The following is a 27,871-nucleotide window of genomic DNA, read 5'->3' as shown; positions in this document are numbered from 1 at the left end:
AATAGATGTTTTCATCTTTTTAAGATTTTTTAGTCCTTAAGGATGTTATCTTCATAACAAATTGTTGTTTTCATCTGTTTAAAGATTTCTTAGTTTTCAAGGGTGAAGACGTGTCTTTCTATTAAATTGTCTGCACAAGAAAAGACTCCAGTGAAGATGTTTCTATTCAACTAGTTGGGATGGCAACGGTCTTGGAAAACTTCCCTAATGTTGCGTGTTTTGTTCTTTCTTTCTGAGGATACGATCGTTCCTTGGTCATTAATATTTTCATTAATAAGGTTAGTATGCTTTGGAGTAGGAAAGGTTAGATCCACTGAATGATTGCTTGTTGAAATGATTTATGGTGAATTTTTGTTATGAATATTTCTGTTTATTAGCAGAGATCTGGAAAATGTTGCAAAGTATATGAGAAGAAATGCATCATGGTCTTTAAGTATTTTATTGTTGAGGCTCCCTGTAAAAAGATTTTTTATATTTCTTTCTTTTTGTCAGAGAATCCATACAAGAACAGATGTTTTCTTTTCCCTTGAGTATGAGTTAAGACTTTGATTTATTCAGATTTATTAAGACCGTCCATATTCTTTTTGAAATGGAACTATTGCTCATTGACAACATGCACAACAGAGTTCTGAATCTCGATTTTTAAGGAAAAAAGACAAAGTTAAGAGTTCACATGAACTTTTGGCATGAATGTCAGTATCGCATGTCTTCCAACACCACTGCATTCAACCTCTGACACAAATTCAGGAAAAAAATGCCCAAAACATAAAAATCAAGCTGTACTCAGTACAAATAAGAAAAAATACCAACTGACCTCCTGAGACCATGACCTATTCCTTGCTATAAACCTCTTTTAAGACTCAACATCTAACATGGCACATATAAAGAACCAGACAAATTAGTAAAGTAAAAAATAAAATTAATGTAAAAAAGCTCTTATTTTGCAGTATTACTACTTGCCTGTCTTCCCATGTCATCTGGTTTCTTAAAGATCCCCAAGGTGAATACTATCTTTCAAGATATTCCCAACACATCGCACAATACATTCCTAGGTTTAAAGGGCTGGCTGCATTAAGAAAAATCCTCAACATTCCTGAGTTACTTCATTGAAGAATCTTACAACTCTTGTTGTAAATACAACTAACCCCAACTCCAAGCTCCACTATCATCTAGTGAGAGCTAACCACCCTGGAGAGGTGGTTAATTAATTATACAGCAATTATCCCATAATCTCGGTGCACAGACTTTCCATGCACACCAACTGAAGTGCCAGTTGTATACAAATGGCAAAAATAAGAAGACAAGCCTAGAACAATCACCAGGATGTGAAACTTCTGTTCAGATAAAGCAGAAGGACACAAATGTAACTTCTAGCATTGCAATGATCTAGGCAAGGTATTTTGTACAATGTTTGAAGTGTTGATGATACTCTGAACAGTTATCATTAAATCTGTTGTACCTTGAAATTTTCTCTATATAGGAATACAGTCTGAGTAAGGTCACATCTTTGCCAAACCACACACTTCATTTAGCTTTAATAATCGAAAACTACTGCATCTAATCTTACTTAGTCACACAGGCTATCTTTATAATCAACAGAGAGAATTGCCTAACATCCACCGCAGAAAAAATGACTTTTCAGGCATATAATTTACAGGCATGATTGATACAGGAAGAAAATGAAGATGTACTTACCAAGAAAAACAGAGGACTCACAGTAGTAGTAGCCATTGGGTTGCTTTTTTTTCAACATGGAGCAAAGATCTAAGCGATGAAGGACTTCATCTCCAAAATACTGGTTTTTAAAATCTTCATATAGGCTTGCGTCAATTTTTTTCACCTTTCAATATCAACAGAAAATTCAATCAGGCATTCTGCTAGGAGACTGAATTTTCACATTTAATTCCTATAGTTTTTGTTTTAACCAGAGTTATAATTAGAATGGGAAATTGCTTCAAAATGCAAAAAGAATACTGAAACAACATTGTGCCAAATCTTCTGTCTCAGTTAAGCAGTTATCTGGTGCAGAACTTAAACATGGAAATAGAAGTGTCATTACGCCTCCTGTCTACTCATCCCTCTTCAATCCTGTGTACAGCTGTGTACAACACTATAACTGCTTTAACTTCAAGTAGCTTGCAAGAGTCTTCATGGAACACGTAACTGGAAATAATTCTCTGTCAGCACCGGGCATGTAATTACACAGAGGAATCTCAAATGTTTGTCAAGGAAAGTTTTCTGTGTTTTTAAAATCACCAAACAGGAAAACATGTTTCTGTATAACCAACACGAGGCTTTTTATGTCAGCAAATCCAAAAACTTACTTATATTTCTGAACTTTACCTATCAAAAAGACTGACTCAATTCTAATGATAAATATTAATGATTCATAATATCAGCAGTAATAATAGTGTTTTAGCAGTTTAATGCTCCTCATTCCATCATGTTTTCAATAAAAATTATGATCTCTGTAGAAACTATATTTTCTCCTTCAGTGTACTTCAACATAATGGCAGTTCCTCTTTAAAAATTGCTACAGTGTGCTAAGGGATGTAAGCAAGGGCCGCAGCCTGCAGCACCTCCACCCAGGGCTCCCTCCAGCCCAGATGCTAGAGCCAGCCCAGTGCCCCGGGGACGCGGGGTCTCTGGTGGGGACATGGGGTCTCTGGTGGATGTGCCAGCTGCTCTCCTCTTTGCAGGTGCGAACAGTAGAGAAGCTGGGCACGTGGCCCTGAGACACAGGTACAAGCACTGAGGACGTGGATATGTCTGATCACACACATCGCCACAGACAAGGCACTGCCACAGACAGCCCCCAGGGACAGGGCTGAGAGCACACAGACCCCCACCCACCCCAGCGCCTGGCACAGAGATCCCACTGGCTCCAGCCGTTGACACTCCAGGCCCGAGATGCCCAAAGAGCCAGTCTGACTCCAAATCCACCCACACCAGACCCCAGTATCTGGTACCTTGTCCTTGTACCATGTGCACAGTATTGGGAGAGAAAAGAAAGAGAGATGGTTAAGAGGCTTTGTAAGAAGACAGAACAGTCTGCAGTGGTCAGCCAAAGGGCTAAAGTCAGACAAGCTCCATTTTACACACAACTGGCCACCTTTACAACACCCTCTGTCTGTTCCTCTTTTGTTCCTCCTTGATCTCCCCCCACTGTTCATTGCCCCATCAGTTTGCAGTCCCGCTGACCTGCAAACTGGTCAGCGGGACTGCAAACACCCTGCACCCTCAAGTTTATGTCCCCAACAGTTGCAAAGGTATGGTTTTGCCTGCAGTTTCCTGATAGATCGTTAATTAGTGAGACGGATAACGTTTGTTTCTTGTTTTTGTCCCTGTTGGGTTTGTCTGACAGCTCTGTGACTCCATATATTCGGTATACATCTTTCCTTATTGTCCCATTTGACAAGGCCCTCGACCAGATGACGCTACAGAAATAAGCATTCCTACACTCTTCAGAACCCTAGCAATCAGTGTGACTGACCAGTTTTTGCCCCCACTATATCTCCCAGTTGTATGACAGGGAGGTTTGTGTCTCTATATGCTGCTGTCTGTGGCTTCCCCCTTCTTTTATTATCCCCTTCTGCACTGGAAAGGTCCTCAACCAGGCGCCATAAAGTAGACATACGCTTTCCCCTTGCACATACCCTTACTCTACCTCAGTTGATCTCAGCATTACATTTAATCATTTCTGGTGATGCTTCACAATTAGTCACATGCAATATGTGCTCAGTGGTGGTATTTCTACTGAGCTTTTACTTAGATAAAATTCAGAAGCACTATGCTTGAGTAACGACCTACACAGCTGGTTCTCTTTCCCCTGAACTCTAATTTAGTAGAGGTCAAAAACCATCTTTCCAGTTCCTTAATGTCTGAAATGATGACATCTAGTGGTGGATGTTTTTCATTTAGGGTAAATAATCACACTGGAAGACTCCATAGTCATTTTTATTTAAAATATGATATTCTGTGGCTAGATTGGTTTCTACGTACTAAAGTTATTTTGAAATTAAATCATCAGTTGGTGCTCTCTGGCTGACAGCTCTCTGAAATGCATTTAGACATCAATTAGTAATAAAAAAGACCCTTTCAGACAGGAGAACACTTGTCAAAATGTGAAGCCTTGAATACTCATCAAAAAAAAATGAAGAAAAGATTAAGATAACCTATATATGCTACAATGAATAATAGCATTCACACAAGGCAGGGAACTTGCTTGTCAAAAACAGATCGGTCATGTGTGAATCAAATATTGAATGGTCCAAAGTGAGTTAGTTATGTTTCTGATGCACTACAGAAAGACATTTGGAAAAGCAGCCAAAGGAAAACTGAGTTTGGAGCAATTTATGGAGCACTGCTTGCAATGGTTGCAATGAGATGCAGATGGTGAAAGAAATGATTAAACAACACAGGTGCATGGGAGAGTTCATTTATTTGAAAGTGTCTGCAGCAGTGGGGAAGAAAGTGAAGAGCTATTCCCATCTGGGAAAGCTGTAGATGCTGCTTACAGAGAGATGCTGTACTTGGGTGCTGGATGAGGAGGAGGAGGATGCCTGTGGAGGGACGGGCCTGTGCAAATGGGCCTGCGGAAGGCCAGGCTGCCTCTGTGGCAGTCACTGGCAGAGGCAGGCCATGGGGAGAGGGCTCGGCCCAGAGCGTGTCTCCCTCCTGACAGGATCAGGAGCCAAGCTCCAGTCTGGGGAAGGAAGGGGAGAAAAGGGGGTGAGATCAGAGTTTTGGACTTCATGAAGTAGCAGCAGCTGAGAGGAGCTGCCCATTTGTGAGTGAGGAGGGTGAGTACTGGGCAGGGAGAGGGCTGGAGCCAGGGAGCTGACGGTGACTTTGGCCTTCATAGGGGCAAACTGGTGAGCGTACTTTACTGTACTGATGGGTATTTGGGCACACATATAGTAAAGCTGCATCTCTGAAAGACTGGATACAAATCAGAGAGTTGCTGAGGCTGGGCAGGACCTGTGGAAATCCCCCAGTCCACTCCAAGCTCAAAGCAGGATCGCTTGCAGCAGCTGGGCCGTGTCCAGTCAGGGTCTGAGTATCTCCAAAGCTGTACACCCCACAACCTCTCCGACAACCTGTTCCAGTGTTTGATCACCCTCACAGTGAAAGTTTGTTTGTTTTTTCATGTTTTAGTGGCATTTCCTGTACTTTTTGTGTCTACTGCCTCTGCCTGTCAGTGAGTATCACTGAGGAGGATCTGGCTCTGCCTTCTGCACTCCCCCCATCAGGTATTTATACGCTGTGGTAAGAGCCCTCTCCAGGCTAAACAATCCCAGATCTGTTGGCATCTCACATGTGAATTGCTTCAGTACCTTAACCATCAGCACATGGCTGACAGCAAGTTTTTACCTTCTACAGTTATTTCTATAGTTTATTATGGAAACGAGTTATACAGCAGGCTATTAGATACCTGCTGGGATTACATATTAGATATGAGATTAGATTAATTACAATCTACACAACCTGAAGGTAGATGGGATTTACTATGAGCTTTCAAGCTCTGTACCTGAAGGTGGTTTGGAGTTTCTCCATCTATTGGCTTGTAACAGCAAGTCAGTAGCAGAAGGGTTCAAACAGCATTATGAGGAGTTTGAAGGGTGTGATAGTACCAAAAGATACTAAGAAAAAATATAAACTTAGTTACAAGTTACAGCTTGCTTAGAATCAAGATGCATCTGTAGATATTGGCTGCATCCTTTCACTGGAACTGTTAACATCTGTCTTTAATTGCTGGTAGCACATTACTTTCTCCACGGTTGGGAGAATGAGTGTTAACTTGCTGTTGTCAATTACAGTTAGTTCCCAGGACTGCTAGGATGAGTCGTGAATAAAAATTTTCTTCACCAACAGAATGAGTTCGACATCAACCACAAGCTGTCCCTTGCCGTCACTGCTTGTGCCCGAACAAGAGGACCAGGAGTGTTCTGAGACGCATATGTCTGTTCTGTGGTACGCAGGGCAGTTTGCAGTTACTTACTATGATACAGAAGACTGCTCAGTTTACTTCATGCCTGACACACCTGATAATGAAGACCTTGACCTACTGCAAAAAGTAATTGAGGAAGTTCATCCTCAATGCATAGTGACAAGTGCAAAACAGGACCAGAATATTGCCAAATTCCTGGCTGACCTAACAGCTAGTGATAGTGATAAAGATGTGGAAAAACCAGAAATTGTCTTGTTTCCTAACACAGACTTTGGTCTAGAAGTCAGCAAACAACGAATCCTATCTAGGCAATTTCCATTCATCCCATCCCATATGACTGCAACAGAGAAAATTCTCTACTTGTCCTCGGTCATCCCTTTTGAAAGCCCACTTGTTATACGAGCTCTAGGGGGGCTCCTTAAGTTCCTAGACAGGAGAAGGGTTGGAATTGAGCTAGAAGAAAGCAGTGTTGTCGTTCCTATTTTGGCCTTTAAAAAGTTTGTGCTGTCAGATACCGTGAATATGGACCAAGACGCTTACTGTGTCCTACAGATATTTAAAAGTGATATCCATCCTTCTGTGTACAAGCTGTCTAGTGGATTAAAAGAAGGATTCAGTTTATATGGAATTTTAAACCGCTGCAGGTGCAAATGGGGAGAAAAACTACTGAAGCTGTGGCTTACACGACCTACTCGGAACTTGACAGAGCTGAACAAACGGCTGGATGTTATCCACTTCTTCCTGCTGGCTCAGAACCATGAAACAGTCCTCACCCTTCAAGATTGTCTCAGGAATATAAAAAACGTGCCTCTTATTCTAAAAAGAATGACTCTTTCCCATACAAAAGTTAGTGACTGGCAGGCTCTCTATAAGACACTGTACAGTGCAGTGTGCCTAAGAGACACGTGCCGTTCTCTGCCCACTAACATCGAACTCTTTCAGACTATTTCACGTGTCTTCACTGATGACCTGCACTACATCGCCAGTCTCATCAGCAAAGTGGTGGACTTTGAAGGCAGCATCTCAGAGAACCGCTTCACTGTTAGACCTAATGTGGATCCCACCATTGATGAAAAGAAACGAAGGCTCATGGGACTGTCAGACTTCCTTACAGAAGTGGCACGGAAAGAACTGGAAACCTTGGACGACCATATTCCTTCCTGCTGTGTGATCTACATTCCTCTGATTGGGTTCCTTCTCTCCATTCCACGGCTACCAACTATGGTGGAGAAGAGTGACTTTGAAATTGAAGGCTTGGACTTCATGTTTTTGTCAGAGGATAAACTGCACTACAGAAGTGCGAGGACTAAGGAGCTAGACAGCCTGCTGGGTGACTTGCACTGTGAGATAAGAGACCAGGAAACACTAATTATGCACCAGCTGCAGACAAAGATCTTGGAGAAGTCTGATGTGCTTAGCAGCGTGATCGAGTACACTGCACACCTTGACGTGCTGCTGGCTTTGGCAGTGATGGCTCGGGAGAACTCCTACTGCCGGCCGCGCTTTACTCACCGCCACGGCTTCCACATCAAGGAAGGGAGACACCCGCTCATGGAACTATGCGCAAAGACTTTTGTGGCCAATCCTGTGAACAGCGGTGAGGCTGCCAGGCGAATAAAGATCATCACAGGGCCCAACTCATCTGGAAAGAGCGTCTACTTAAAGCAAGTAGGTCTTATAATATTTATGGCTCTGATTGGCAGTTATGTCCCTGCAGCCGAGGCAGAGATTGGAGCAATTGACGGGATTTACACAAGAATCCACAGCAGGGAATCTGTTTCTGTAGGGCTCTCCACTTTCATGATTGATCTTAACCAGGTTGCCAAGGCAGTGAACAATGCTACAGAGAGATCCTTGGTGCTTATTGATGAGTTTGGTAAAGGGACCAACACACTGGATGGGCTGTCCCTTCTGGCTGCCGTGCTGAGGTACTGGATCAATCAAGGAACCCGCTGTCCGCAGGTCTTTGTCTCCACGAATTTTCACAGTTTGATGCAGCTAGAACTCCTGCCTGCCTCACCTCTGCTGGAGTACCTGACCATGGAGACCCACCAAGATGGAGACGAGTTGGTATTTTTCTATCAGATCAAACAAGGCGTGTCCACTGTCAGTCATGCTGCCAACATCGCTGCATTAGCTGGAATGCCAGCCAAAATTATTGAAAGAGGAGTGGAAGTATCGGAACTGATTCGCAATGGAAAAGCTATCAAACGTATCGATCATCCTTCAAAAGGAGACCAGATGGAAAAATGCAAGTCTGTTGTGGACAAGTTTCTTTGCCTAGACCTTGATGACCCCAATCTGGACTTAGAAGAGTTCATGCGTAAAGAGGTGCTGCCTTCTGCAGCCTCAGTTCTGTAACACATGTAAAAGCATGAATTACATGGTATCCACCATGTTTAGCAGGACAGTTCAGTAATTTAAGCAATGATGACAATGACTAACACCTTACAATACATTTCACTTGTAAAAAAATGTCTGTAGTGTACGTCCTTTCTTATTGTTTAAAAAAAAAAAGTATTGGAGATGTGTATATATCTTGGATATCTCTGCAATATGGTGTATGATATGAAAACAAGAAGGCTGAACAAAGAGAATTCAAGAACCTCTTCCACCTGTTGGATTATACAGTTTGTGCTTTTTGAGCCCCTTTTGTTAGATCCCCAGACTGAAAAAAATACTGTAGAAAAATCACAAAGTATTTCTGCTGGTCTCAAGAGACTGTATAAGCAAAGTGTTTATTGTTTTGTGTTTGTGTCAAAGGGATTGTTTCAGCTATTTTAAGATCAGCATCAAAAGATTACAAATAAGTGCCTCAGACTCCCAGATCAGCAAGTAATAGTTGGCACAATACAAACCTCTGAAGTAAAGGCTGATGAATGGAAATATAGAGAGGAATTTAATGAGCTCTGTGGCTTTTTCTTACGCTTTTCTTAAAACAGCATTTCTGTCTAAAATGCCAGAGATCCCAAGAGTTGCTATAAAAAGAATACTGGAAGTCAGAATCAGCAGGGACTGATTACAGGGGAAGCACTTTGGTTTTACTGCGAATAACTCTCTTCTCTTCAGGTCCTATATTACTATCTATAGGACTTGTAGGACTATTGTAAGACTACTATCTATACTGTATGAGTATAAATAAAAACAAAATTACAAGTCTAGGAAATGGAAAACTATACTAAGGACGTAAAACAGGAACTGACATTTTATAGTCTATTTTAAAGTATTGAGTAAAAGTTATGGTTAAGGGAATAATACCAGAGCCATAGCATTCCCCTTCACTTCTGTCAGTGCACATGATCTTTACTGAACACAGCGTTTGATGAATTAGTATGCCAAAAATATTCAGGAACAAATTAATGAAGCAGCAGACATGATATCTAAGTACCACAGAAGTAATAACCTTCCCTGCAATGGGATAAGTGCCTGAGATTCCTTATCTAAGAGTAAGACAGAAGAGACATTAGATTTCTAACCAACTGCCAAAACTTGCTATAACTGCTCACAATATGGCCCATAAAAGACATCAGCAGATATATTACATCTCTCTTCACTTGTATCAGATTTCAAGAACCAAAAATATTAATGTCACATACAGTGAGAGAAAAAATACATGAGGAAAAAATAATTATCTTCATACTATCAGTATTAAGCATCTTATTTGCTTGGTATGTTTCACTGAAGATAGCAAAAAGACGAATGTGTCCACCAAAAAATGTGAATTCAGAAACACTGCTTTGGTTTTGATTCAGTGCAGAATTTCTTCCTTTATGATGTGCTTTAGTATTACAAAATAAGTAGCTTTTGTTATCTCTAATGAAACTAGGATAGTGACAAAGGTTTAACATAATTCACATTAAAAACACATGAGTAAATGACTGAATCATGCAGTTCCTGCTATTTTCGGCACAATCGTAATAATACCGTCTGCAAGATACTATCTAACATATTGGCAATATTACTGTTGAAGTTGAACGGTAGCAGAGTACAGGCCATGCACAACTCTTAGAAGTGTTTTAAATACAAAAGGATTTTTCTCACTGATATATTTGACTAATTATACATGCAGCACTCTAAATATGTACTATATATTAAATATGATAAATATTCATACAAGATATTTTTTGAATACCTCCTTGTCAGCCTCTGCCTAGGCTAAGGATACACTGCTTATTGACCAAGTAGATGCCACCTGAGCAGTGTAGCTGTCAGTCATCCACTTACAAAATCCACTTCACCCTATCTGCAGTTCTGGCAGCACTATGCATCAAAGGATCTCAGAATGTCATACAGCATGTATCAAATGTGCCTCACACCACTCCCTGAAATAAACAGCAGTCTGGGTGAGTGAAAAACAGAGGGGTTGTGACTGACCTCCAGCAACATAGCAGGCTCATAGGGGAAGCAGGAATAGGAATGTTTTCTTTAAGTGGAAAACTCCAATTGCTTCTTTCACTGTTTCATTAGGTTCTTTGTACAGAAGATAATGAACCAATCCAAGATTCTTATCATCCAGTCAAGTGTGGAAACAGCTAAGCACATGCAAGTAAATTATCTCCCTTTATCTCCTTCCACAAGGACACCCACAGGCACACTGTGCCTTCTTAATTTTCAGTGGCAAGTGGGGAAGTTTTCCGTGGCAATTGAGATTTTGGAACTGTCAAATTGAGTTGTGAGTTGCTCCCACTTCTGAGCAGTTAAGATGGCTCTTTAACCTGAAAAGCTAAGAGTACTCAGCCCTTTTCCTCACCCACATTATCTGAAATTTTTACCCTTTATTAATTTATATTTCCAAGGATTTTTTTTCCATTTATCATTTTTCTATTTTTAGCTTAATGCTGTGCCTTCAAAGTAGAAAGCTGTTTTCTTTTATTAATTCTGAATTCTCACACTCTTTTCTTTCTAAATACCAGTATCAACTACAGAAAGTTAAAATCTTTTTCAGAACATATGCATCTCTAAATGTGTTTATCTATATTAAGCATTGAAAAAGTTTTAATTTTTTTCCAAAAGGAAACGTTGGTGGAACTCAGATGTCATTATTGGGAGGGTGTCTTAAGGTATTGTTTCAAATTAGAAAACACACATTTTAAAAATATTAAAACAGTTATGAAGCTGTAGCTGTGAACTGCAGTCAACTAACTCATTCTATTTGCTCTTTTACATGTGTTTTCATTCAAACTTCATCTACCATTTCTTGTTTTTCCATCCCCATTTCTTGTTTTTCATACTGTTGAATGATCTGAGAATGCAACTAAATGTTTCGTTAAAATGTTTTACAAAATAGTTATACCTTTTGTGCTTCAGGCTTGTTTCAGTAAATCCATGAAACTGTCTTACTGAATGCATAGGCACAATGCAACTAGAAATAATGGTTATGATGTTTATGACAGACAGTGGATTGACAGAGAAAAACTCCTGTTAAAATAATTTACAGATTTTTAATATATAATATCTTTCCAAACAGTTTATCTTTTGAGTACTATATGCATTATCCAGTATTGTGGAGGACTAAAGAAGATGATTTGGAATGACACTGACCTGGTTCTGTCAGTAGCCATGAATATCAGAACACAGAAAATATCTATCCTGAGCAATAGTTCATGAAAGGTAGATCAACATTAAAATAATAAAAAACAGCTATTAAAAAAGAAAAAAAAAGCACCCTAGTTATCTGAGAGGTTTTAAAAAAACAGTTAAATTAATATTCTAGAAGAGCTGTACTTGTAAAAGCAATTGTTAATACAAGCAAAAGCTTATTTGAACTTACAATTTTGAGAGCTATAACATACCACCTACAACCTGTGGACAAGTCCTTATTTCTGTTTCAGAGCAGATATGTGTTATGTCCTTGAAGTTTCTTGATGTATCTCAGAACTCATTCCATTCTTCCAAATGATTTCACAATTAAAATTTACATCTTTAATTAAAATTTACATCTTTAAATTTTAGAGTTCTTTTATTATAATGAAAATTTTAAAGTATTTATCTTTAATGGTTGCTAACTCAACTTAAAATATTTATACTACGTGCTTTAGTTCTTATTTTTAAAAAAATATTTATTTTGAAAATTATTTTCCTGGTCAATATCAAAGGGTCACATAAAACATTCTATGCAGTGTCAGCAAAGAAATTTTATGGAGATATACCTTATGGTCAATACTATATTACTGATAAACCAGTGTGAAATAAAACCCTAGATATACTAGTATTGAGTCTATGTACTTCTCATTAAAGTTACTGTAACTTGTTTGTATTTGTCTTTTTCTTGTCAAAAAAGCTAATAAATGCTCAAGAAATACTATATCTGCAAGAAAGAATATAAATGCTGTGTTTCATCACTACCCTGGAATTCACCAAAGCATATTCAATCGAGAGAAGTGACAGTCTGCATATTATGCATCATCTAAATACAAATTCTACTGTTCGTTTGCTTACTTTCTCTCATACAGTAACAAAACAACACTATTCAAACAAACTGCATACAAACAGTGTGATACCATTTATAAATATATAATCTATACCCTAATACTAATTCTGTAATTTTGAGCAAGTACTTACATCCTTTGGCTTTGCGTAGTTTTACAGAAGAGACCATGACTTTACTGTATTGAGAACGTCAAGTTTACTAACCTGCAGTGCAGTACAGTACAGGACTACTGCTTACACAGTAGATGTACTAATGTTTGTTTTTTTTTCTAAAGTATCAGTATTTTAAAGTCTTACCTCTTCAGCTGGTTACAAAGACATAATAACTATGATGCTACAGCATAAGCAACTCCAGTGTTTGTCTCCGAATTAAACTTTCTAGATTGCTGCTGAGCTATGTGAAATGTGAGCTCACCTCCTTACGTAGCTGCGTTGATTTTGACAACTTCATGAAAGTCAGATGGGGTTTAAAAGCTCTTCCTTCTCCTGCCAAGATGCCTTTTTCTTGAAATATCTTCTTCATAGTCTCTGAAGAGAGAAGGAAAATATAGAGGAACTCAGACACTAGATGATAGAATGCTTAAAATGTGCAACTGTAGAATGAGTCACAGCCACACCACATTAAAAGCAAAAACAAAAAAACAACCATGAGTACTATCAGGCAAAGAGATTTCTAGTTAGCTTCAAAGGTGCATATTATTCCATATGAAAATATTCTTGCATTTGCAGTTAATATGGGTCACAAATTTGGCTTTATTAAAATAATGGCAATTAAAAAGCTGTTCATGCTGTCTGCTTTTGCTATCAAATTACGAAATTCAAAATAAAATGGTTCTGGAGTTACTCTCACTGAAAAAATTTTGCAAACTTCAGGAAAACTGAGTATATAATGGAAATTTCCCTCTTCAAAAACCCTGTTCTGTGGCAAGCTCTACTCTGTATTTGGGTAATCTCCCAGTTAGACCAAAGGAAATCTGAAATTGGAAGCTATAAAATCTGGTGCTGAGCTGCCATTTACATGGCAGAGTTTGAGGACACATCAAGTATACTGAAGTTGGATGATTTTCTTATGCTTTTCTTAAGCTTCACTTGCCTTTGAAGCTCACTTCCTATTTTTAAAGTACACTTTTACCTATCTTCAGCAAAGGCCTAAGCAACTCTACTGCATAGACATAGCTTACTATTTTGCAGCTTATTTACCCTATACAATATTTCATTTCTTGGAAGTAAGTTTTAGTGTCATTTTTGAACTATGTTTCATTTTTTAACTGAAATACTTTACACGAAAAGTATCTGTTGTAATTTTGAAATGTTTTTGATAAAATTTAACAAAACCTGTGGCAAAAATAATAATGGTAAATAGACTATCTCTGTTACTGAGAAACAGAAAAACTGCATTTTTTTTTCCTTCTTTGCAAATACAACTTACACTGTTCTCTGGCTCTAAGTCTAGTTGACTCACACTGTCCTTGAGCTAAATTCAGAATAGGGAAAAAAATCAATCCTATCACATGAATTTAATCAACCCTTGCTATAATGATGTGTTTGCATTAAAGTGTATTACTTTTTGGCTGGATATTTCAGCTGTAACAGGAAGAACCAGTGCATTATTCTCTCGGCTGGAAGGAAATGCATTACACTGGGAAGTGAACAGCAAAGATGGGTGAAAAAAATAGGGATGGCCCAAGGAAGAGGAATTCAGGCATATAAAGCTGGTTAGCCTAAGTCTGCCAGCTCATGCTCGTGTAACACATCGTTCCAGAGTCCCTACTTGTACCTTGTTTTTCATTGCTTCAGTGAGGTACTTGTGAGGTAGTTGGAAATCACAAGTAAGAAAGATTTTACAGGCTTGTGCATTACTTCACAAAAAAAAAAAAGTTCTAAAAGAACCTCAGAGTGTTCTCCTTAGGCCCGGAGATCAAAATTCACTTCTTGTTCTCTGCTGCGTATGATTTATAAACCTAGGCTCCACAGTCTATGCAGCTGAGGCTGGGATTTTGAAAGATGCCAAGGAAATCAAAGACCCAAACAGCACTTCCTAGAGAAGCCCACTTGAAGATTCTCTTTCAAGTTTCGTTCTCCACTTAAAAGATGCCGATGCAACTTAAAAAGAAGAAGAAGAAAAAAAAAAGTATACCCTTTTTTTTCTACCTCAGAAGAAGCTGAAAAGTCAGTAGGATTAAAAACCATGAAGCATCTAGACAATGGTAACAGGGTCACACTACCATCACAAACACTGAAAGTGACCTACTAGAAGATAAAATTTTGCCTTTTACCAGTAGAGCAGAATATATAATGCATCAAAACCATTTTGCCTCTCTCTCCTGCCAAACAACAGAAGTCTTAAAACAGTAAAGCTGATACACTTCAATTGAAAAGAGACAAAAAGTTACAGAGAACTCATGAAGCTCTTTCAGTCCTTCCTTGAAGCTAGTATTTCTAGCTAGTTTTCTCTGCTGTGAAACTGAACAGCTGAACAGAAGAGAATTTGGTTGTAGGACAATGTGAATTGTCAGCACTGAAACCACCTTCTTCCATAGCTACATAAATTCAGGCAAATCCACAATACACTGTTCAAAGCACAAGTAACAACATATGCTATAAACAGTCACTTGCCTCCGAGCTAGTCAGTGCACTTAGACTTGTTTTCAGTCTCTTGTTTTTATTTTCCACTCATTTATCATCTACATTTATTTCTTGCAGTTTTTACTATACTACCTAGTAATATACAACAATCTAGGAGTCAATGGAGTAAACAAACGTTTTTTTATTACAAGTTTTGTGATAAACATTGAGAAAACAGAGATGAAGAAGAGCACCAACATTTATTTTTTAAGCGCATGGTTTCAAATTCAGCTGCAAGATCTCTCTCTCTGCAGGACAAATGTATACACGGCATGTAACACAGAAGAAGGTGGAGGTGTGATGCAGCCCAAGAGACGAGGCTCAAAACTGACCTAGACTTCATTTACACAAATGAAACAAACCTGTTGTGTTATAATGGATGTCATTATGCTTTCCTCTGGTTTTATTCCTCTATTTACAATATAGGGTTATATAAAAGAGCATATGTGTGCGTATATATACATATGCATATAATAAGGAAACACAGAATGGTTGAGGTGGGAAGGGACATCTGGAGGCCATCTGGTCCAAATCACCTGAGCAAGGTGCCCAGGACCACATCCAGGCAGCTTTTGAAGATCTCCCAGGAGGGAAACTTCACAGCCTCTCCGGGCAACCTGTGCCAGTGCTCAGTAAAGAAGTGTTTCCTGATGTTCAGCCCAAGCCTCCCATGTTTCAGTTTGTGCCCATTTCCTTCCTTCCTCCCCTCCCTCCCTCTCTCTCCATATCTACATATATATGTATATGCAGGCATAACTTACAACACACAGGCATCTGTAGATCTGTGGATCCACAGATACCTAGATCTATATATCTAGATCTACTGTATACCTGTAGCTATAGGTACATGTCTATACGTAAATACAGCTTACCTACTTGTTTATTTTGTGCCTGCAAGAAACATTTCTAAATTTGCACTAAATCCCCACTAAACTATTGTGGAGCTGCGCACACAAATGCTGTTGAACAACAGATTAACATATCAAAAGAGAAGACTATAAAGAAATGTTTGCTGCTTCTTCAAATTGAGATACAGAAGTTCAAATCAAGTCATTTAGTAATGCTGTGCATGTATTTCTATGCTTCAGATGGTCTGCTTATTTTCTGATGTTGGTAGCTGAGTAAATGCTGAATAAAGTGTTACATTTACTTAAAACTGAAATGATGTGTAACAAACCCATTTTCTGGTCCCTTTCTTTCATTCCCTTAACAGCATCATTTGGGGACTCATTGACTTTGATGTTCCAGCAAAGGATTAGTCTTATAAAAAAAAAAAGTTCATGCTACCCTCTGATACTCTTGATCTAACGAATTGTAGGTTTTTTTCCTCCTAAAAAGCTCAATTCTTTCTGCCAGCATGTCTTATGGCCAGCATGCTTTATCTCTCACCTCTGCAATTAAGATTTCTAGTGGTGAAGATCCACATCTAGGGGTCTCCCCCTAACTCCTTTAAGAAAGAGCTCAGTGTCAGACCAGTGGTTTGCCCCCACACATCTGATCATGGGATTTTAAGCACGGCAGTTTCAACAGGGTAGAACGATCCGATGGTAATCCTATGGTATACAATATGTGTTACAGCTGGACAGTAGGGCCCCTACACTTCATGTTGCTGAACCACAACCACACGGCCTGGGTATCTTCACTTTGTGATAAATAAACCAGTAACTACCAGTATTCCCCTCCTCAAAGATAATGAAAATAGAAAGAAATATGAAGGGATGGGTGGGATGGTGGTGGTGGGCTCAGGGAAGAAACAAAGGGAAATGTTATCCTGAGACTACAGGAAGGGTAAAAGATAATGCAATGCTATTAATATCCATGCAGTCCTTTAAAGAGGTGGTGACAAGGAGGGTTTTAAAAGAACAGGGGAAGGAAGCATGGATATTGTGGGCCAGAGAAGGTTTATGGGACAGCATGAAAGTCAATTTGAAAACTGAGCAACTATATGAAGGTTAAACTCTGTGATGGAGATTGCCCAAACTGGAGTAAATGAGAGAGGCCAGTTATAAGAATGATAGACTGGTCTTAACAGATAAGGATCAGCCATCCTTACACCAGATTTCAACGTTACTAGCTGGACTGGAAAACAAAACAGAATCTGTGTTTTCCCTTATTAGTTTCAGGCTGACCGATGTTTGCAGCTTCAAAGTACACCCTTGAAAAATTAAGGCTATTTTTGCATTCTCAATGACTTCCTGGAACAAATTTTTGGACAGCTTTCAGAGCATCTTTCATGCAATTTGAAGTACTCTGCAACACCATTTTGTACGTTATTTTTATAATGTCAAAATTACTGAATGTCATCTGCATCTCTTACATTGGATGTGGCTGAATCCATTAGACGACTGTTTTCCCATAATTAGACTTGAAATGTGATATATTACAGAATGAAGCTTGCTCAGAACAGCTATATACTGGAAAGGCCCAAAATTTAAACAGCTAGATCAATACAGAATGATTCATAGAAGAGCTGCATATTGAGCAATGTTCCATAAGTAAGTAGCAAGTAGCTTTATCTTCCAAGATTTCATTAAATATGAAAAACTACTATGTACACACTTTTTTTCTAGTCTATTAATTTTTGCTCATACGTCAATTAAAAGATTTAGAATTTAGAAACAGCATTTTGTCTCTTTACTGAAAGATTTCTGACTATACGCTCAAAGCGGAAGACAGAGAGGAAGCTAAGCATAGCTAACTTCCAATCGTAACTTCAGCATGTCAAGTCATGTTAAAATTGTTAAGTTCTTCGGTTGTTTGTTTGCATTTAAGAGTATAGAGTGTTGGTTACCAATTGGCAGAAATTTGTTTTTTTTATAAAGAAGCTTTTTAGTTATCCTTACTTTTTGTAATAGTACTGAGCATAACAAAGTACAAAGCCTCACAAGGCCCAACATGTAAGCCAACGAAGAAATTTAAACCAACCACTTCAGATGGTAAGATTTATCACAACCTCATCAATAAATCATGAGACGTAAGTACCAAGTGATAAAATAAATTACTTCAGAAATCACGTTATCCTTGGAATATATAGTCAAACACTGCACCAAGCACCACGCTCTCAACTGCCTTACTGCTAAGACCCTTAACAGGGTCAGGAAGGATTGCGTTAGACTGACGAGTGACCCTAGCTATTGTCAGACAAGAGCTATTGACTCTTGAGCAGCTCAGCAATAGTTGATCTCTGGTGGAAAAATACGGTGGTTAAACCAGGGTCAGTAACTACCTGATGTGCTTTTGTCTCCAAGGTGTAAGAAAAAGAAAGACCTTGTTTCTCTGTATGAAAAGGGCTATTTTTACTCCCCATCATCCCTAGAGTTTCTCCTCAAATATTCATTCAGCTTTGCACTGTGCCAGAAGGCAAACCACAGTCAAGATGATTCCCAGTGTTTCTTCATGGTTACTTGGTTATATATTGTTTAGGCTTTTCTATAGTGAGTTGTCACCATACATACCATACCACTATCACGTATCAGCAAGCTACATGGTTCTTTCAACCACATATCATCAATATGTGTGGGTTGTTCTCTTTCACCCCATTGTCACACAGAAGCATAGATTAAAAACGTGCTCATTCATAAGGTAGGATCCAAGGAGCACCTGGACCAAGCAATCCACACTGTGCACAGATGCCAATAAATAAGGTAGGCCTTACAAGACAGTGATAGTGTGAAGGCTGAAAGTGATAGACTGAAATAGAAACTTACATCAGATTTCTTGATAAAACTCAGTTCTCCTAAGGGCTTTAAGTCATCTCAATACTTCCTAAATGTTTGTCACCATCACAAAAGTAGGTGAACATCGCTTCTTTTAACTCACAAAAACATATTGTATTGCTTCATTTTAATAAGATGTTTATCACAGTGACTGTTATTCTGTGTTTGGTAGTGCTCTACATAAAATAATGTGAATGAAAACCCAAAAAGCATTTGCTGTCTTTGTTTTCAAAGGACCGTGGGACTCAACATTTTCAGCATTAAAGAACCAGCGTGGAGATCACTAAAAGGTATTTTAGAGGAATGAAGGTAATGAACACAGTGAACAGCACATCCAGTTCATTAAACTATCGAGCAGTGCTCAGCAGCCTTTACCAGATAATTGTCTGTGTTCAGACAACATCAGAGGGATGTTAACAATCAAAACCACCTCACAATAAATGAAAAAGGAGAAATTAACGTGCAGATTCAGAGCAATGCACATGGCTAGTTTGTTTCATGTATTTTACAGTTACAGTGACAATAAAAGTCACCATGAGGTTAAGGTGCAAAGATAAGAAACCATGACAAACTAAAGATATTTCAATCTCTCTCGTACATAAATAAATTTCTTCAATTTTACATCATATGACATGACTTAAGAGTAACTGACAAGAAGCAAAATTCATTTATCTTAGCTTCAGCCATCTGGAACTGAAGTGAACCAAATTAACCAAATTAAACTATTTCTCTAGGGTCTCACCCTAAAACAGATGCTAAATATTGCGGTTACATAATCTTTAAAGAAGTGCATAAACCCCCATCCTTGCCAAAACAGGCTGCTTCTCTCTAGCCCCATGCCAGCCACCACTCCTGTTCTTTGTGCTGACAGTCATGCACCTCTTCAGTAAACTGCAGTGGGGAACCAAATAGGTTAAAATTACCTGGCAAAGGACAAATGGTTAATTTAACCACATCTGAATTCGCTGTGTGGTGGCAGAAATCCCCAGCACAACAGGGATAAAGGCTGCTTTGGTATGGTGGCAATGCCAACTTACGCTTGCGTAAAGCTGTAATGTATTTAAAGCAACTGATAGGCAGTGTGACTTGCTCTCCATTTCTCCCTCTAGTAGCAACTGTTAAGAAAACCAATTTAGAGAGATTAGAGTAAATGTCAGTTTTAGAAAAGTTAGAGGAAGTGACTACTTGTCTTCCTTCTGTAATTCTAATTAAAATATTTAATCCAACAAATCAATATTTACTAAAAAAAAGGGATCAAAAGCAAACGAAATGGTTATCCACATAAACAGAAGAGTAACTTGTTCGTGGAATGCAGGCTCCCTCTAATGGTCAGAGCATAAACTCCATCGTTCATTCATATAACCAACACTGCAAAGCCTATGGTTAAAAAAAGGAAACGGGATTCACCTACTCACTTTATCAGCTTCAAAGAGCATTTTTAATGTAATTATAAAAATGAAAATTTAAGCTGAAGAATTTGTTATATTTCTCAAATTCACTTAGTATTTCAAATATTCCATGGTGTAGAAAAGCACAAGAAATTATTTATTAAATCACTGTATGCGTAGCTTTTAGCTCAGGATTTCTATGAAGTCTTGGACAAAAATTGATGATAATACTTCTCAAACTTCTGACTTAACACTTTAGAACTAATTGTGTTATTTCTGGTAGATAATTACAGGATGCTGTTAATGGTATATGGAATAATGGAATAAATGCTATATATATATGGAATAAAATAATGGAATAAATGCTAAGGAATAAATAGCAAATTACAACAGAAGATCCATATTAACCCTGTTTTTCCTTAATTTTTGTCTCTGGCAAACTTGCATTTACATTGGTACTACCAGACATGCACTTATCATTATAATATTTTGATACTGATAATGTCTGGATATGATAAATTTCCATGTAATTTATGGAACTAAGTGGTATCTTACAGAAAGCTGATTTGAACTTAATACATTTTCTCTTGTACCAATATTTTTCTTTCAACATCTTCACAGAAGACAAAATAACAGGTTAAGTCAGAATTCACTTTAGAGTGCAAGAGAAGCTATATATAACTTTGAAGTTGCAGAACAGTGATTCTGTAATAAACTAAAATTAGTTCTTCCCAAAAATCAAACCAACTACAGGAGCAATCTCTCTTTACTGCTCCACAGACAACAACAAAATGATTAATAACCTACAAGCAATATTGTATATTTTTTAATTTCTGTAAGCTTCAGTTTTAAAACTACAGTTTTCCAGGGACACCAGTTGTATCACAGACAAGCTGTACTAGAAGAGAGAATAAATTTTCAACAATTAGTTTACGTCAAACATACATACACGTATAGCATCACAGCAGTAGGCTGTGAGCAGCACTCGTCATACAGATCCTGGTATCAGCAGCCCAGCAGCAAAGAGTTTCTGATATTGTCTCTGGCAGCTGTGCCCATAAAATCACGTACTCGGGATACAACCACAAAGCAGGAATGCTAGGCATATTTTTGACAGAATACATGAAATGTATTACAAAAAACAAACTAAGTGGTACATTTTTGCTGATGTGCTTCTTTACATTAGAATGTATTTATTATTTTAAGTACAGTCCAGAAAGTACTACAAGTACTACAAGCAGAGCAGTGCACCAAAATATAATCTCTAATATACAAGGAAAACAACTGTAGATGAAATATGCGATCATTTTTATTGGACTCATTTTGCTGACAACATAAGAATTAAAAAACTCCATTGCTGGACCTGTGCAACCTGTTAGATGAAGCATCCAATATATCCAAACCAGCAAAGGGTAATATCAGTCCCAGAAGTTAAAATAATAAAAAAAATACTCATCCACTCCTTTCAATGGCTATGATATGAGCCAAAGGTCAACAACTATGACTGGAATACATTGAGTGTATTAGAGAGGGAAAGAGCATATTCCAAAAATAGGCCATGCTCAAACAAAAGAAATCAAAGCCAAGAAATTGTAGAAAAACATCAAAGAAAAAACATTCCCATTATAAATTCTGTCAATAAGCTGTGTCAGGATTTCTCTTTATATTTCAGATCTTGAAAGCATCGCAAAGACTTGAAAAACAACACCAAGATCACAAAATTCCAGCTAAACACAAACTCAGAAAATACGCGGAACATACTCAGATTTAATTCAAGACATTGTGTTCTGGACATTCTGAACTCAAAAACATGCAAGAGTACAACAGAGCACAGTTTTTGATAGTAGAGCACAATTTTATCACTTGTACATAAAAGCTCACACAGGTGAGCCCAAGAATCAATCCAGATCAAACAAAATGCATGCCACAAGTAGATAAAAATGCTAAAAAAGAGAAAAAATATTTAAGTAATTGTAAACTGCTGTATGAAGGTTAGGAAATGAGATTTTTAATAACAAAGGGAGATGGGGGAGACAATGGTTCTAAGATTAGAGTCTAAAGCAGAAAGTGTGATGTCTAGAAATGATGGTTCAAAAGAAGGCCAAGCTAAGAAAAGTGGCATGAAAAACATACAGAGAAGACAACAAAAGAGGAACTAATACAGGAGGAGAAAAATTGAAGCTGGTATATCACAGAATCAAACGTGGATTTATGCTTCTTAAAGCCCTCTATAAGCTGTATAATCACGTCCAGGAGAAAAATGACAAGAAAATTCAGATTTTCCGTAGTCATAAAGAAAGGCTGTGTTAGGTGTTTCCAAGGTGTTTCCACTTCAGAAAGAGAGAAGCAGAGCACTCACACTGTGATAAGACAATTCATACAAAAAAGTCATATACTATGTGCAGCATGAAGCTGAATGAACAAATGAACATTCACTAAAGTAAGAGCTTCCAAGTAGAAAGAGAATTAAAGCTTACCAGAATTTTTAAAACTCCACCAACTTATCTTCAAAGTGTTATAAAAATGATACATTAGAAATTCTTTCATAAGTATGTGAAATTGTACCATCAGATCTCTGGTTCCTTAGATTTGAAAGAAAACCATTGATATTTTCCTTTCATGCCATCTACAAAACCATAATGTTAAATGGAGACAAATAATAATTTCATTTACTGTACTTGCAACTTTCTGTGCAAGTACTAAAAACTCTTCCTGGCAGCCAAAAAAAGGATACCTCAGCTCTAGCCTCCATATGGTGTGTTACTATATTTTGAAAGTTCCACAATTCTTATTTTTATTTTTTTTTAAAGGCAAGACAATTCTTGCTGCTTGTGAAGGATCATGTAAAATGTCACTGTGCCTCAAGGAATTTAGTCTTTTTTTCAAAAAACAGTTATTTAGCACAATTGTGAATTCATACTTTTTTTTTTAGTAGCTGTATGCTTAGTGTCTGTATAGTCAACCAGAAAACGCTGGACAGTAAGAAAAGTGGGTTCATTACATTATTAGATGCTTTGTGATTTGCCTCATATGTAAGCCTATTGTTTTGTTACAACAATGTCAATACAAAATTACTGTTTGCTGTAAATGTTAGGGAAAGTTCATTAAGCTCTTTTCTGACAGTAAGTAGTTCTACTATATTGTGTAAGTGCTACAAAACTCAACCATGAAATGTAACAGACGAAGAACCCACAAACCAGGATTGCCTTTTTTCCAGCTCAGGAAAATTCTATGTGTAACAAGACACAGACTTCTCATTCAGCTTCTACTATGTCTCTACCTTGCTCTCTGATTCTCCATAGTAATAGGGATAATATTTTAGACAATCACAATCTGCCAGCCTAAAATTCCCTGAACTCTGCCCATAGCATCTGATTTCATTTCATTCACGTCTAATGGCTCATCTAAAGGCAGAGGAAGGATGATTATAATGCATTTCCCTTCTTATCATACCTAGTTGGTTACTATTGGAAGTGCAAAATTGAAAAATACCTTTTTTATAATACATCTATCCTCCACTGACCACAAGAAGATCCTAATTTCCAATGGCATTTTTACTTTTTTCCTAACTTGTGGATGTGATGGAAAAAAATGTATACATCATTATTTAAATTTTGCAGGATTTTAAAAACACTCAGATCAACACTGTTATAATTCCATCATCTTTTCCAAAATACACTACCCATAGTAGGAGTTTTGGCCACTAGAGGACTGTCTGCTAATGCTTTGTAAAAACTGCTTGCAAAGTAAATGTGCTGTAATTAGCCCTCTAAGTGCATCATTATGCTAAAGGAACTATATGTGTGATACATTTGGGAGATGGGGGGACCCTAATGACTCCCATTTGCCTCATCAGTTTTGAAAAGTTCACAGAGATTCCTTTATTTCATATTATTTACTATTCTAAATTGCACTACCTTGAAGTAACAAGCCCTTTCCTGCAAAGTACTCTGTGTGGGGTGCCTTCACTTATCAATTAAATTGCTTATCCTCGCCTGGCTACACAGTAGTAAATGACAAACAGCAGTTACAGTCTTGTGAGCTACAGGATCAAAATTACTCTTGGCCACAGATTTGGTTCTGTGGTGTAATGGGCAGCACTCTGGACTTTGAATCCAGTGATCTGAGTTCAAGTCTCAGCAGAACCTATGGGGATGTTTCCCTTTGCCCAGGGAAGTGGTTCAGTCAACACCCCTGGAGGTCTTCTTTAAAACTGGTCTTTCCACTAATTTAACATGCAACTAAGCTAACTTTTGAAAGCTTTTTGAAAACTTTTGAAACTTGTATAATCTTTGATATCCAGTGATTATAAACCTGAAAACTTTTTCCTGGCTTCAGTATCAACATAAAGCTGAATTTGCTTTCACAAAATATAGGCTACCTGTTATGAAATAATACTAGCACTTCCATGAAAGCATCAAAAGAGATTCTGGAATCGGCAGCAATTGAGAAGTTACAGTTCTGACAGCCAGTAAAGAAGTGTTAGGAAAGAATATGATAAGTCATATCCATTTAACACTTTCAGCCATTTCATTTTACCATTTTCTTCTGGTAATGTTCAGCTCCTTACCCTGTTTCAGAATTAAATCTGAATGAAACATACATCATTACATAGGTCAACAAACTAAAAGACAGTCCTAAGGCAAGAAACACTCCATTCAGTTGTCAAAAGTAAGCACTGAAATAAGAAACATTTTTACTAAAGAGCAATGTTAAATGAAAACAGTAAGATACAGCTGTAGTTCTAATATAAGCAAAGAAAGTTCACCAATGAGTACTGACAGTTATACTTTACTAAGAAAACATAGGTTTGCTTGTTTGCTGAATTTGACTGTACCATGAGTTCATCCACTGCGAAGGACCTTCAACATTGAAAATCTGAAAAATTTTCAATGTTGAAGTTGAAATCTGACCTCATCTTTTACCAAATATTCTGATAAAAATCTGTTTAACTATATACTAAGTATATAATCTAAGTGATTTACTATATACTATAATATATAGTAAATCACTTAGAACAATGTCTTTGTTTCCTGTAGCCAGAAGATGTTTAGCTGAGTCCAGCAACTTCAGTTATTTTAGAATTATTAATAATTCACTATAAATTCCTTAAAATCAAAAGTCAGTGACTAACAGAAACCATTCATCTCCTTTCATAAGAAGTACTGAAAGGGAACTCAGCTTATACGTGAACTCTCACTGTTCATAAAGCAGCATACACACAGTAATCACCTTTAAAAGAAAGGTAAAGACAAACTCAAAGACAAGGATGAGGAAGCGCATCTTCCAAATGACTGAAAAAATACTTGGTACATTAAATCCCTAAAATAATTATGGTATTATTTGACAACCAAAGCCTCTCTGGAACTGTAAGTAGTGCTCAATTCCTACTATAATAAATATTAAAAATACTTCTCTATCAAACATTGCTTAAAGTAAGAAGGCATCGCCCAATAACAACACAAGCAATTTATTTAGTAAGCTGGAAAGCTCTCTCACACTCTTCTCTTCAACGTCTCTTCAAAATGTAAGTTAAAAAATACTAAACATTATGGAAATGCACTTCAGAAATTAACCTAGTGAACTGCTAGATAAAGCACTGTATTAACGAAGACTTTCTCCATTTTTTTCTCTGTACTGGACTGCACAAGATGTAGCGTGACAACAGTAGTCTTTGCTGTTCCGCAAAATGCCTGATATGGGTTATTGCACTATTAAAAAATGGTGTGACCTCACATTCCACAGAACACAAAAGATGATTCATCAATACTGAAAAACTCTTTTAAAGAGTCTTTTCAAAGAATAGCTGGAATTACTGGAATAGTTTTAAAGGACACTGGTGAATTACAGACAGTACTGTTTACTGATAATTTTTCTTTAATATCTGTAAACAACATAATTTAAGTACAGCCTTGTAAACAGATAAAAAAAACTCCACTGTACCTTGGTTTGATCTAAATACTTTCTACTGTTACTCAGCTGATATTTATATGCCTTTTAATTTATATATTCCTACTGACTTGAGAACTATATTTTGGATGTATTTTACCTGACTGGCAAATGAAGCAGCCTTAGCTCCACTGCTAAGACAGAACTGAGAGTTAGTGCACATGCAGGTGGTGCAAATACATCACAGAATCATAGAATCACAGACTGGCTTGGGTTGGAAGGGACCTTAAAGACCACTCAGTTCTCATCCCCCTCCCATGGGCAGGGACACCTTCCACTAGACCAGGTTGCCCAAAGCCCCATCCAGCCTGGCCTTGAGCACTTCCAGGGATGGGGCAGCCACAGCTTCTCTGGATGACCTGTTCTCACATTTCGTACCACCCTCAGAGTAAAGGATTTCTTCCTAATATCTAATCTAAATCTATCCTTTTTAGTTTAAAGACATTACTCCTTGTCCTCCCATTACACTCCCTGACAAAGAGTCCCTCCTGTAGGCCCCCTTTAAGCACTGGAAAGCCACTGTAATGTCTCCCCTGGGCCTCTTCATCTTTAGGCTGAGCAACCCCAGCTCTCTGAGCCTGTCTTCACAATGTGTAAGAAATAACTTTTTTTTACCTGCTATTTCTGTAAGTACAGCTGTATGATCATTTTCTGTCAACTTCACAAATCCAACTTCATTTTTGAAATGATCAATTCCTTGAAAAGACAAGTCCACAGTTTTTCCTTTTAGGAGATCTTCTACAAAATCCTTGCTGTCTGAAAGAGCATCAACTGCTCTGTCAAGAAGAAAGAAAACACCTGTGTGAAAGTCAAATATTAATGTTTACATTTCTATTAATCCTTCTATACATAAGTCTCAGAAAGCTCTGTTAGTATTAATTTATTAGCTACTCAGGTACTTTTGCACTACTCCCTATCAATGCAGTCAGTACCGTTCTCATCATTTTATAATGGTAAACTGGTTCATATGCCCTGCTGTAAAAACATGGAAACTACAAGGCAGACTTAGCAGCAGGTACAATTCCTTGAAAGAATTTATCTCAATTCTCAACGTGACTAGATAATAAGATGACAATATTTCTATTACTCTGTGCATCCCATTTAAGTAAGACTCTAATTCAGAAGCATTTGGGTTTTCCATTCTGAAAGTAGCCTACTTTTGTTCTTCTCCTGACATTGCAATGGGACACTCTAAGATGCTGCTTCATTCAAACCTGCTACAGAATATTACTTATTACTGTAAACAGAAGTTAGTGACATTTTATATGTAATGTATATATATATATATAATGATAAAATTAGATGTAATTAGATGTAAATTACTATTAAGCTCATTGAGAGCTATCAGGAAAAGACATACTAAATTAATGCTTACTTTCTTTAAGGGAGAAGTAGTGCGCACATATAATCTACATGTAATTTAAGAAACTGTAGCAAGCCTGGTAACCTGTTAATAATCATTTTAATTAGCCCCATTAAGTACATGTACTTGTTTTGAAATGATTCATGAGAAAAAAAATGTATATATATATATATTCTTAGTGTCTTCTAAAAATCTCTTGCATGCTCCAAGTTTTTAGTTCTACTCAGTGAAAACTAAATTTAAACTGCTCACTAAACCAATGTTGACTTTATCAACGCTAGATGGCAGTAAAAGGTTAAAAAAATCTCAAGAGTTTATTTTATTCTCTCTACAGTAACTGGATGAAAGCTATCACCATGATTTCTGAAATCTATTTTTTAAGCCTGTACACATACAAACAGCTCTACTCACTTTTCCATTATGTTTAACAAGACAGAGTCTGGATGGGAAC

General features: G+C 37.6%; 2 protein-coding genes across 4 annotated transcripts in view; one reads left to right on the top strand and one right to left on the bottom strand.

Moving 5' to 3' along the window:
- Positions 1 to 27,871, bottom strand: part of AKAP7 (A-kinase anchoring protein 7) — an 87,229-nt gene that overhangs the window by 47,124 nt on the left and 12,234 nt on the right. For all 3 annotated transcript variants that reach the window (XR_014618312.1, XM_084284688.1, XM_084284687.1), the window contains exons 5-7: positions 26,673 to 26,833; positions 12,795 to 12,907; positions 1,696 to 1,840 (exon numbers count right to left, since the gene is read on the bottom strand). Coding sequence is in view for 2 of the 3 variants with exons in the window: in XM_084284688.1 (XP_084140814.1) it covers positions 1,696 to 1,840; positions 12,795 to 12,907; positions 26,673 to 26,833 (419 nt within the window). In the remaining variant the exon portion in view is untranslated. The remainder of the gene's footprint in view (positions 1 to 1,695; positions 1,841 to 12,794; positions 12,908 to 26,672; positions 26,834 to 27,871) is intronic.
- On the top strand, positions 5,876 to 8,311 carry MSH5 (mutS homolog 5; the record flags this gene model as incomplete). Its single annotated transcript, XM_084284686.1, has 1 exon — positions 5,876 to 8,311. The coding sequence occupies one exon, from the start codon at positions 5,876 to 5,878 to the stop codon at positions 8,309 to 8,311; it is 2,436 nt and encodes an 811-aa protein (XP_084140812.1).

The sequence above is a fragment of the Netta rufina genome (genome assembly GCF_964035555.1).
Source record: "Netta rufina genome assembly, chromosome: 3".
NCBI lineage: Eukaryota > Metazoa > Chordata > Aves > Anseriformes > Anatidae > Netta > Netta rufina.
This window is presented reverse-complemented; position numbering and strand designations above follow the sequence as displayed.